The 13,347-nt window shown below is 41.6% G+C and overlaps 1 protein-coding gene across 3 annotated transcripts in view; it reads left to right on the forward strand.

The window, feature by feature from the left end:
- Positions 1–13,347, forward strand: part of PCDH15 (protocadherin related 15) — a 904,082-nt gene that overhangs the window by 472,909 nt on the left and 417,826 nt on the right. For all 3 annotated transcript variants that reach the window (XM_019538590.1, XM_019538589.1, XM_019538591.1), the window contains one exon: positions 11,667–11,801. In XM_019538590.1, the coding sequence (XP_019394135.1) occupies positions 11,667–11,801 (135 nt within the window). The remainder of the gene's footprint in view (positions 1–11,666; positions 11,802–13,347) is intronic.

Consider the following 13,347-nt stretch of genomic DNA (forward strand, 5'->3'; position numbering starts at 1 on the left):
GTTTAAGTAATGAGGGGGAAAGGCCCTGATGGGGTAGCAGCCCCTTTCTAGTGTCCAGGAAGTGCAAGCCTCTTCTTGTTGGCAGACCATGAGTGGGGAGGTCAGAGCTGTCATGGGCTGCATGGATTGAGTGGCAGCACTGGGACTTGGAGGGGGACATAGCCCCCCTACCTCCACCAGCACCATCACCGCTCATCCCTGCACAGTGTCTGGCAGCTCTGCCCACCCCACATCTTCCCCTGCTGGGAAAAGGCTCATGCTCTAGGACACTGTGACAGGGGTTGCAGCCCCCATCAGGGTCACTCCCCCCTTGCCACTCCAGGGGCAGGGGCAGGCCCAAAGGCTGGCTGGCATATTCCCCTTAGGGAGGGGACAGTCAGGGGAGTTATTTCTCCCTCTGCTCCAGGGGGACCACAGCAGTGTCTGCTTGCCCTGACTGCTGCCACTGCCACTCGCTCCCTGCAGGAAGTGAGCAGCAGGATAAGCCCCCCACCACCATCTTCTCCACCAGGCACTGGAGAGAGTGGGGGAAATAACCCCTGTCCCTACCTACCTAAGGGGGCCATGGTAGATGACCTTTGGCTGTGCCATGCCCCTTCCCCTGGAATGGCAAGTGGGGAGCAATCCTAATGGAGGCTGCAGCCCCTGTTGTGGTGTCCCAGAGCATGAGTCTCTTCCTGGTGAGGGGACTGTGCTGCAGGTCTTGGGGAAGGCATGCTGTGGGGCAGGCAGAGCTGTCACAGACTACATGGGGGTGAGTGGCAGCAGCATTTATAGGGCCTGGGGGGGCTATGCCCCCCTCCAAGCTGTGGTGCTCCTGTTCATCCTGCACAGTCCACTGCAGCTCTGAGCTTCCACTCACAGCCCCTTCCTTCCCCGCCCCCCACCAATAAGAGGATTGCACTCCCTGGACACCAGGACAAAATGAACTGTCAGGGCCCTGCCCCCTTGCTGCTCCAGTGGCTCAGTTGAGGGTCCAGCCAGAGGCTGGCTGGCAGAGCCCCTTAGCTGGGGGGCAAGAATAGGGGTTATTCCCCACTCCAGTGTCTGTCAGAGGGGGCTTATGCCACTGCTAGCCCCATACAGAGAGCAAGCAGTGGCTGTGTTGGCTGGAGAAGGCAGACCTTGGCTGCAGCCCATGGGGGGCAGTGGGGATAGAGGGGAGAACCCTCCCTCCCTGCTGCCTCTGCCTCAGGGCTCATGCCAGCTGGCATTTAGCCATGGCCTAGTCCTGCCACTGCAGCAGAAGGAAGGGGCTGTTCACCAAGAAGATCCTGGCTTGGGTCCATGCTGTGGGACAGGGAGGGGGGAATTAAACCCCTTCCTTGGCCAGCTCACTCCAAGATACTGCTGGGGTTGGCCATGTCCTTCCCAGCACAGCTTCCTTGTAGCCGAGCTGCTCTAGCACCTTCTGGCTCCTGGCCTGAGCCACTGCAGGTATGTACTTACATTTTGTGAATGTCTGTTCAGGGACTGATGCAAAAGTGTGGAATTAACTCAGTCATGAATTAAAAAATACTGGAGACTTCACAACCTTCTGATCTGCTTACAAAACGCAATTCTTCTGGATTGCTTTCATTAATACTAATAGTGATAATATCATTATTGTATTTGATCTGATCTGTTAAGTAGGGTCTTGTGATCATTAGCTTGTTCTTAGTAGGAAGACAGTATGGTGATGGGCAGACGTGTGTTTAGTGGAATTCTGTTTATTCATAAATAAGTCTTGCTTTACTTAAAATATATACTTTTAAAAAGAGAAGTGGTTCATTGTGTTCCTAAAGTTATTCAGCATGGCTAGTGTGGATGGGCTGAAATATATGCTGAAACTGGGTTAGTTTCAAATAGGTCAGTTCTCTAGTGTAGGCAGGCATGGTTCTTCTAGTAGATATGGAATCTTTTATTAGACCAACTGTTTTCTAGCTGAGAAAAAGTTCTTAGCAAGTTTTCAGGTGCAGTCACCCTTCTTAAGGCATAGAGAATCTCTGCTGTTCTGGGTCTCCAAGGAATAAGAGAAGCTAAAAGTGTGGCAGGATGTAAGTGAGAATGTAAATAGGTAAAAATTAGACAAAAGGTAAAGCAGGGAAGGAAGGGGAAAGAAAGCGGGGGGGAAAAGGCCAAAGGGAGACACTACAGTGATAGTAACACAAGATAGAAAAAGAGACTGTCTGTGCAAAAGGAAATAATTGGAAGTTAGGAAGACAAAGGGCAGAAAAGTAAGGGAGGAGAGAAAAGGTGGAGAAAAAGAATATAAGAGGTGAGGTCAGGAAGGTACTTAGTGAATCAGATGTCAGGCAGGTTGTAATGTGTCATAAATCCAAAGTCTATAATGAGTACATGATTGTTTTTGTATCCAGTATATTTATGAAGTGAAGTTTGTAGGCTTGTCTACAAAAGTGTTTTGTAAGTTCCCTTTTAGGATTAGAACTGAGGGATCAGAGAGGAAGTGATTATCCTGTGAGAAGTGTGCCCCCACAGGTAGTTGGGAATTTCGGCTTTGATAGATTATCGGTGTGCATTCATTCTGGTGCGCAGTTGTTGTTTGGTTTCTCCTACATACTATCCATCAAAGTATCTGGTGCACTCGATGACATTTGTTACATTTCTGGAGGTACAGGTGTAAGATCTAGGAATGGTGATGGTTCGGTCGTGGGGTGTAGTTATTGTAGGGGTGGTGGAAATGTTTTGGTAGGTTTTGCTTTCCTTGTCCTGGTATGATCTGGATCCACTGGTGTGGTTGGGGTCATAGGGAGTTTGCTTCTGGTGATGAGATTAGCAAGGTTTGGTGTTTGTTTAAAGGCTAGGAAGTGGGGTTCTGGAAAGATCTCTTTAAGAATTGGGTCTTCTTCTAGTATGGATTGTAATTACTTGAGGATTTTCCATGTAGGTTCCAGGGAAGGGTGATATGTCATAACTAATGGTGTCAATTTATGGGGATTTTCTTTTTGTAATTCAGCAAATCTTCATGTGGTGCCTAGTTGGCTCTTTCAGAAGTGCGATCTATCTCTCTTGAGGACCACCTTTGTTGGCTGAAGGCACTTTTGAAACTTGTGAGGTGCAGTACTAGTGTAGGTACTGCTTTAGATAACTTAAGTCAGTTTAGCAGCTAGAGATGATCATGCTTTACAAGACAGGGGAAAAACATGCAAATGGAATTTTCATGGAATCATAGGGCTTGAAAGGGCTTCAAAGCAAGTAGATCTTCAGGAAAAGGTCCAACTAAGCCTGTGAAGGCTGGTGTCATCTGAATGAACACCAGCTTCTTCTCTCCTAGGTCTTCAGACTCACATTGTGTTGCCTTTACCTCGGTCCTGTTGAACTTCCTCAGTAGGAGCTCTTGGTCAAAGGAACATATACAACAGTGTGTTTACTCCTGGCTCAATCACTGCAAAGTGCATAAACATGTCTAGTGGGAAAGTAAACCAGAAGTAGTGTTGCCACCTCCATACAAGGGTTCATGGTAAGCAGTGAGCTAGAATGGATGACTGATACTGCTAACTACCTTGTCTTTACCTTTAAAGTGAATTAGAGAATGCAGTAGAGAATGCAGTTTTACCTTCTGCATTTATTAAATAGCTTTATATCTTATTTTAATTTATTTTTCTAGATTTACAGGCCTTTCTTTAAAAAAATACTGTTACCCTTCAAATCAACTATTTACCTATTTTCTATTGAGCAAATGTATTTTTATTTTCCCCATGATGACTACTCTTACTTGGTCATAAAAGCACTTTTTTATTTACCCTTCTTATTGAAAATCCACAGATCAGTGTTGGTAGTCTTTGTATTAAGTTTCCTCCATACCAATGCACAGAGTGGTTATCCCAACCATATATACTTGGTTGCAGACAGCAGTGACAATTTTCACTTGATCTGAGCACAGAAAGCAGTCTATAGCTGTGACCAAACACAAGTGAACAGTTGCAGACACCTTCAAAAATGGCTGATCGGGTGAAAATCTGATCCCTCGTTGAATGAGGTATCAGATAAAGATATTTAAAAATGTAGCATTTTTTGCAACTTGTGTCTGTGAAGCTCCCAGCCCACTGCTGTTTTCAGAATGGGAGGGAGGAAAGGGAGTGGAGGGAATTCACAGATTTCATAGACATTAGGGCTGCAAAGAACCTCATAAAATCACTGGGTTCAGCCCCGTGCCCAAGGGTCAAAGTACCCCAGCAAGATAAACAGCCAAATGTTTCATGAAAGTGTCCAGAGTAGGTACTTGCACCACCTCTGGGGGGAATTTGTTCCAGGCCTTGGGAGCTCAGACAGTAAAGAAGTTTTTCCTCATGTCCAGCCTAAAACAATCTTGCAGGAGTTTGTGACTGTTGGACCTTGTCATCCCCTGGGGTACTCTGGTGAACAGGTGTTCCTCCAGATCCTGATGCACATGCCTTATACACTTACAGGCTGCCACGAAGTCATCCCTGTGCCTGTACTTCTCTAGGCTAAGGAGTCCCATAGCTCATAGCCTCTTTTCAGAAGGCCTGTTCTCATGCCTTCTGATCATGTGCATGATCATGTGCCCTCTGGAGTCTTTCAAGCTTCTCCACATCCTTCCTAAATTGTGGAGCCCAGAATTGGATGCAGTACTCCAGCTGTGGCCTCACCAAGGCCAAACACAGTGGGAGGATGGCATCCTGGGTTTTGCTCGAGATGCATTGGTAGATGCAAGCCAGAGTTTTGTTTGCTTTGCCAGCTGCGGTATTGCACTGGTGGCTCATATGCAGCTTGTGGCCAGTCATGATCCCCAAGTCTCTTTTGGCCATGGTGCTAGCAAGTATATCATTGCTGAGCCTATAAGTGTGATGCGGGTTTTTATTTCCAAGGTGGAGCACCTTGCATTTCTCCATACTGAATGCCATCAGGTTTTCAGCCACCCACCATGCAAGCCTATTGAGGTCAGCCTGGATCACCAGCCTGTCTTCAAGTGTGGAGACTCTTCTCCAAAGTTTGGTGTCATCAGCGAACTTGGCCAGTCTGCTTTTGACTACAGTGTCCAGATCGTTTATGAATACATTAAAGAATACATGTCCAAGAACAGAACCTTGGGGGACACAACTAGGCACCAAGTGCCATGTTGATTCAGTTCCATCTACTATCACTCTCTGGGTGTGATCTCAGAGCCAGTTCCCTAGCCATCGAACCATGGAGTAGTCAAGGCCACAGTTGCCCAATTTTTCCATGAGGACATCATGGGACACCAGGTCAAAGGCTTTTTTGAAGTCCAAATATATGATATTAATCTCTTCCCTATTGTCTAGATGATACGTCACTTTGTCATAGAAGGAAATGAGATTGTCAAGGAATCCCTACTCGCAACAAACCCATGCTGACTATACCTCAGAATGCTGCCTTCTGTTAGCCTGTCAAGAATGCCTTCTTTGATATTTTATTCCAAAATCTTCCCAGGGATTGAGGTCAAACTGGTTGGCCTGTAGTGTCCTGGGTCTTCTTTCCTCCCTTTCCTGAAGATGGGCACCACATTAGCCCTCTTACAATCTTCAGGTAATTCACCCAAGCGTCAGTTCAGTCGGGGGGTTTCATTCCCCACTGCAGGGTCCAATGTGTGTATTGGAGCCCTGCCTTGAGGTGGAGGGGCTCCCATTCACCTGCCCGCACCAGCTGGGGAGCCACAAGAACAAGCTCCCTCTGCTGCCTTTCCCCCTTCCCATTCTGAAAACAGCGGGTACTGGCAGAGAGACTGGCCATTGCTAGGGGAACCTGGTTGCAGGCTCCCAGCAGGCAGCTAGATTCTTCTACCACTAGGAAGGAATGATGAGCTTCTGTTTGGCCTTGGGTAATGTTATAACTCAGAACTCTTTTCAGAAATTGTTCTGAGTTATAGCTGGGAGCTGCACTTCTGTCTGCACCATTAAGTACCTTCACATGGTAAATTTCAACACAGTAACAGTTAAAATCATCCACTTCTAAATGTTTCAGAAGGTTTACAGTAGCACTGCTAAATGTTGCTATTATTAAGCAGTTTGTTTAAATTTCATAAATTAAATTAATCCACATGAATACCTAGAGACCTGAGTAAATTGAAGCTTAGATGAGGAATTTAAATGGTATAATATGATGATTTTTTATATCAGTGGTTCCCAACCTTTATTTGCCATGACCAGCTGCTGGGAGTAGAGTGCAGCTGTGGCAGCCTGGGGGCAGGGGTGGGGGAGCTCCTGGCATGTGGCATGGCTCATCCTTTGCGTGCAGTGCTGCCGGCATTGCCCCTGTGACCCTCATTTGTATCATGACCTGAGGTTGGGAACCACTGGTTTATACAAATCCTTCAACCCTCTCAGTTTCTCATTCTTTGTTTCCATGGTAGAGCTCTGAATTAGGATACTGTGGTTGTCAGGATTGGAGCAAACTATACAAATAGCTACAGCATTATTGTCTTGTCAGCTGGGTTAAATCTTTTTTTTTTTTAATTGCCTTTAACTTGCTGGTAGGAAATAACAATTATCTAACATTTTCTCCTTGTCCTTATTATTTAAAACTATGCTTAAATTTACAGATATTGTGTATACTGTCTCCTTAACATGTAAGCTTTCCATGTCAGACTTTTTGGATTACAAGCCGCATAATTGACATCATGTCAGTATTTATTTCCTATATAGTATTATAGAACATGTCTTATATAGTATTATGCTTATATACATATGCATAAGCCTGGGCATAAAATTGAAAATACTTGCATTCAAAGGCTTTTTCAGTTCTGTTAGGGATGAGAATTTAGTTTGTGTTTTTCAACTAGAATGATTTTCGTACATTTGGCTGTTACTATATCAAAAGTTAGTCAAGCCTAGGGAAATACCAGAAAATCAACCCTCATATGTCTGAATTCTCCTGGGAAGTTCAAAAAAAAGTTGTTTTGCCTAAAGGTACTTCGGTGATGAATACTGAAAGAAGAGGATATATTAATATCTTAAGAATAAACACAAATACGGTTGGATGGTATATCTAGGCAAAATACAAATGTGCTATACCTTGAGTTGCTAACTAAAAAACCCTAATTATTTATGTATATGATGGTTGCTTTAAGTAAGAGTATACCTCCATTGATGGGTTCTGGCAAAGTTAATATTACTATACTATCTTCATGCTTCTGTGACACTCTAAATTAGTAAATTGCCTAAATCTATCCTATAGATATAAATATCTTTTTAACTATTTCATTGGTATTGCTTTAAAAGTTAATTTTAAAGACTAAATCAAAAGCCCTGCTGCTTCCAAGCTTTCTGCAAGTCAACTCATGCTAAACTATGAATGCTCTTGTGAGCAGCTCAGCCAATTGTATTACATTTTAACATTTTTTTGTAGATGCCCACTCATATAATGTCCATTGTTAGCTTTGTGTGTGTGTTTATTCATTTTTATATTATGTTTGTTTATCTTGTAGGTTAAAATGGGTGATATTCCTGTAGGTATTGGTTTTTTAATTTGGTTGAAACTGTGTGGTTAATTTCCCTCTTTCCTTCTTTCTGTATCACTAAAGATGAGAGACTGGGACTATCATTTGTTTAGAGAAGGCTTCAGGGAACATTTTCAATATATTAGGCCCAATTCACATATGGTGAGAGCCCATTTAAATCAATGGAGTTCCACCTAGGATATGTTAGATTTGCTTTGTATATTCAGAAGATACATAACCTAATCCAAAATAAGTTGTCATTGTTACAAAAAATGACATTTTTACTTATTTGATAGCTAACCGATAATTCATCTGAACAGTAGAACATAAAGCATACACATACCTTGTGTTCTGCATGCTTGGAGTGGTTCTTAATTGCATGTTGAATGGTTTTATGCTATTGTGCATGTTTTTTTGTTTATCTGCTAACCATATTGAGTTATTGGCAGAAAATTTAGCAGAAATAACATGCAAGATGTTAAGTGGTTAGGAATTATTGTATTTGTGTTCAACTGAAATTTTTAAAAAATAAGGCTATAGTCAGAATAATGACCTCCAGGGTCATATGTAGGATTTCATATTTTATTCTCCTCACTGTCTTCTGAGCATATTCTGTTCAGTTAGCAAGTATTAGGGGCCCCCTCCCTTCCCAACAGGGGTAGGTGAGTAACCCACAAGTCACACACCAGGTAAACCCCAAAAGTCACTCTTTATTGCAATGGAAAAAATCAATAACCCACAGAGAAAATATTATAACAAGCCTTTGAGCTGCAAGCGCGTCAGGCTGAAGGAAGGCATTCCACACCCTATCCCCTGTTATTACCTGATAGGTTTTGGGAACCCCACCCTGTGTCTAGGGTGGCGAAACTGCCTCCTTTATCGCGTCCTCAGCCTTGTCCTCCCCAAAGCAGTTCCAACCTGGGACCCGACTCTCCTCATCTTAAGTACCTTTCCTCTCCCTGTTGTTTTCCCCAGGGGGGGAGTTCACTTTTAGCTTCACTGCCTTTTCTGGGATCAGAGCCAAGCCATTATCCCATTTTTGCAAGCAGTTATTTTTCAAATTTAGAATTGATGTCTTAGCATCCTGCTAGCCCCAGGACTTTCCAGGCCAGAGGGTCAGTTTAGGGCAGTTCCCTTTTTCTTGTGCAGATGCATTAGGTCATAGCATCTGGGTTCCGTGAAAATGACCCCTCGTTCAGGGTGTCAGGTTGGCCTCCTCCCAGAGGCCTCTTCGGGCTAGGCCTGGTATGGGCCTGACAGCGAGTCAAACATGCTCTTTTTTTCAGTCAGCAAATATAAACTGGATATAAAAATCAAGAACTATTCAATGAATTCAGCAGTCAGAATTTAGCTGGCAGCTTGGTTAATGAAGAAGGAGTTTTGAAAGAATTAATTTTATATTGTGACACAGAAAATCACATTCCGTTACTATAAGCATTTTTAAAGTACATACACACTGAGTAGAAACAGAGGTCATTAATGTATTAGCAATTGTTAAGGCCCCTATTTTATATCCTTTTCATACCCTAATTGCAACAACCAATGTACTTTTAAAGTGGGCAGGTAAAACCCTTGGAGAATATATGCAGTGAAATAGACTAAATGACTTAAAAAATATTTCTGATCTATGATGATGATCCTTGTATTAATACTAATCATCATTCATAATTTACAGCTGAGGAAACTGAAGCAGAGCTAGCTGAAGTGACTTGTCTCTCTCACTTAGCAGCCTCTCATTCAACTCTTAAGTCCCAAACTAATGCTCTAGCATTAGTCAAGGGCCAATCAGGGGTTGGTAAAAGGTTGTCAGTTTGCAGTTCATGGGTCATATCCAGCCTGTCAAGCATGTGCATCTTCCCTATGAAGCCAGAAGGTTGTTGGCAAATTGGTGGTGGGTCAGAAGTGGTGCCCCACCATTAAGTCTAGATCTGTTAGTTCAGCACACCACTCCTGGGTTGCCAGCCCTGCACTAGATAACAGCTGGAATCCCAAGAGTGTGGAAGAGTAAGTTAGTGTTGGCTGGAGAATTAATTAGAATCCTGAAATAGTCTGAAATGGCCTATAAGATTCTGTTAGCCATGAAGCTAATATGACATTCAGAAACTAATTTAAGGATAGAGTTTCTACAAGTAGGAGAAGTGAAAAATTTAGCATAAACTACAATACTTAACACAGATTAGCAATGGTGTCTCTTTCAGCATCTTTGGTTTCTCCATCTATGAAATAGGGATAATAATGATTGCGTAGTTACCTCATAAGGATATATAAAAGATTTAATAATTATTTGTAAAACACAATGAAGATGAAATTTGCTATAAAATATTTGCAATCAGTATTATGTTTCTGTTGAGGGTTGTATCTGTTTCCCTGTATTAACCATGTCATCAACTTTTCAATATTACACTCTAGTTACCTTGATAAGCAGTCTATTTGTTTTCAGTTGATTGTTCTGCAGTCTATAATAAATGATACATAAAGTAATGTCTTTAGTGGAGAAACAAGCATCCAATTTCAAGTAATGGATCCCAAAGAGAATAAATAACACACAACTGACCAAAATAAGAAGATGTCTGGGAATCCAAAGAATACAAGCCAGCTAACAGAATGTCCAAAAAAGAAGTCATCAAGAAAGTTTTAATTTTGTTCCAAAATATTGCAAATATGAGGAAGCATACTAAAAATGTGAAGTTTACTATAAATAACTTATACTAACTTTCTAGTGACTAGAAATGAACACTCATTGCCTATCACCTCCCATTACTTTGTGAAAAGAACAGAATTACGTTCCCCTTTGAATTGGAAAAGAGCTTTAATTTCACTGAAAGCTGACATCATTGCAGCACAGCTTTAAGCAGTAGGAAACCAGTCATTTGGAACAGTTTGATATTTTTTACATTTATTTGTTAGCAACTGCAATGGTTTAACACCTAAGTACCACAATCTTAGATTTCCAAAGTCTCTGTGGCCTAGAATACTTTGGATTGAGAAATTAAACCTTTTTCATACCATTTTCATTTCACTAGTCTACATTTATAGTTGTTTATTTGAGCAGTTAGTGCTTTATTTCAGGTTGCTTGAAAAGCTTCTGTTAGACCATTAAATATCTGTAAAATTTTAACTTGACATTACTCTATTATTCTAAATTTTCTTGCATAGTTTATTATCTAGGACTGGAAGGAAGTGTTAGCTGTTAACTCTTTTTTAGAAGTGTTACTTCTGCTACACTTGGAAAAATGATTCTTAGAGGAAAAACAGTGATTTCAGAAAAGTAATAATTTATTTGTCTTAATTATGGTTTGCAAATATAGGCACATATTTTAATCTCATTTTGCCTAAAGAGCAGTTTAGTTGAAACAAGTGTCTAAAAACCATAAAACATTTAAGCTATATTTCTGTGTTAAAATATGGTAAAACAACTGTAGTCAGAAGGATCTCACTCTATTGTGATGGTTTTGAATTTCCAGACACCTTTATTTTCCAAACCATTTTGCAGCCACTGAATTTGACTTAATGCTTAATGTTACAAATTTCTTCCCTTCTCTCTTTCCATTATGGCTATCTTCAGGAGACGGGGCATAGCTAAAGTATTGAGGCATTCCAGAACACCCCAGAATGCATTCTACTTTGTCCCAAAAGATTGGCATGGTATTCCGTAGCTTCAAGATTAAGAATTCACAGTATTACATTCAGCTCCTATTTAAACTTCCTAATACCCTTTTTATGTAATGTGGGAATCACATCCCAGCAACTAACACGCCTGAAATATGGAGCAACCAAGCAATGAAAACTATGCCCCTATCAGATCCTTAGAGAAGTCCTGAATGGCCAAAATGTCCTTTTTCAGAAAAGTAGTAAAAAATTTACTAGTATGCAGTATATCTGGATGATCTGATATATTATGACCTGTGATAGAATTGGGTTTTTTTTATTCTAGCTAGTTTCTTTTTCATAGATGCACAGAAATATCTCTTTTCACTTGATATGTAAAGTGTTCTTTGTAAAGGTTTATCCTTTACAAAATCCTTTATTTTTCAAATATTGTTTCAGAATATCCATTCTAAGAATATTCACTTTTTAAAATAAGGCCATTCACAGAAATGTAAGTATTTTGCAGTTTCATACAGTCTGTTTCCTATGGTATTATGCCTTCTGTTTTATTCAAATCATAATAAAAAGAAATGCTTGCATGACTTATTTGACTACTACATATGTGAAAATGTACTAAATATTCTTTTCTTTCTTTTTGAAGACAAAAGACCCCCAGGTCCATCTTTTTCTAAATGATTACAGTTCATTTTTCACTGTGACTCAAACTGGAATAACACGCTACCTCACCTTACTCCAACCCGTTGACAGGGAGCTCCAGCAGTTCTATACATTCTCGGTAAGCAGTCTTCTTAAAAAAATACACCAGGTCCTCTGCAGGTATTGTAATAATTTAAACATAATAAACCTAACCTTGTATTTACAGATAGAATTTAGACTGCAAAATGAGTGTGTGAAGTAAAACAGAACATGTTCCTTGGAATAGGTTGTCATTTTCTCATTCGTATATGAATATCCCCTTGGAAGGGTTAGACTGTTACTTTACAATCTCCCCTAAATAAGGGGTAGTGTCAAGCTGCATCACCCGAACAGTAACAATTTTCTTCCTTTAGAGCTAGATGAAGGAAGTATAAATTACATCACCCTTTTTAACGAAGGAGGTTACTTTTCCCACCTATCTAGCCAGCTACTCATTCTGTCATATAAAAAAAAGTGAAGTTAAGTCTTTGCCTGTATCTCATTCCCTACTTTCACCTCCATGCCCACTTATAGACAATGAGCACTACTAACAGGGGCTGCATATGCACTTTCAATAGAGTTCTCCCAGGTTTGTTCTCCCAGTGGAAAAACTTACCTAGAAGCACCTGAACACATATTCAAGTGCTGAGCTCTTGAAAAACAGAGAGCTTTCAGTGCTGATGCTGCACAGCCACATGACCCTTGTGTGCACATCTCAGTGTGCTTTGTAGGCTTTTACAGTGTGCCAGGTGACAGATGGCAGCATAGCACAGGAAAGCTCTGATTAGTTGACCCAGACTGCCTTGCAAGTTGTGTCTCCCTACAGCTCAGTGCCAGCATTGTAAAAGTACCGTGTTCTGCACCATGCTTGGCTGGATCAGAAGAGTCTAGTTACCAATGCAATGTTTCCCTGGATGGTTAGGGACAGGAGCAAAACGCCCTGAAGTGCCATGACTTCTCTCAAAAAAGAGTGTAAGCAGACATTTGCTTTCACAAGAGAACCCTCCTGGGAGTGATTTAATGCTGGTTGTTCCCACATTATTTTTCTCCTGGAGTGGAGTTATTTTTGCTTTGCGAGAAAAACGCTTAGCATCTGTGCATGAAAGGTTTTTCCTGGAAGAGTAGTGACTGAATGCCTGTACATGTCCAATGTGGTGCCCATCTTCAAGAAAGGGAGGAAAGAAGACCCAGGAAACTACAGGCCAATCAGTTTGACCTCAATCCCTGGGGAGATTTTGGAAAAAAATATCAAAGCAACCATTCTTGACAGACTAACTGAGGGCAACCTTGTGTGGGACAGGCAGCACAGGTTTGTTGCGGGTAGCTCTTGCTTGACCAATCATTTCCTTCTATGACCAGGTGACAGTCATAGACTTTAAAAAAGCTTTTGACCTTGTGTCCCATGATGTCCTCATGGGAAAATTGGGCAACTGCAGCCTTGAGTACTCCACAGTCCGATGGCTAGGGACCTGGCTCTGAGGTCAAACCCAGAGTGTGGTAGTTGATGGAATTGAATTAATATGGCACTTGGTGACTAGTCGTGTCCTCCAAGGCTCAGTTTCATAGTTTCTAGGGTCGGAAGGGACCTGAGCAGATCATCTAGTCTGACCCCCTGCCATGGCAGGAAAGAATACTGGGGTCAAATG

The sequence above is a fragment of the Crocodylus porosus genome, unplaced genomic scaffold (genome assembly GCF_001723895.1).
Source record: "Crocodylus porosus isolate Cpor-Errol unplaced genomic scaffold, CroPor_comp1, whole genome shotgun sequence".
NCBI classification, from domain to species: Eukaryota; Metazoa; Chordata; order Crocodylia; family Crocodylidae; genus Crocodylus; species Crocodylus porosus.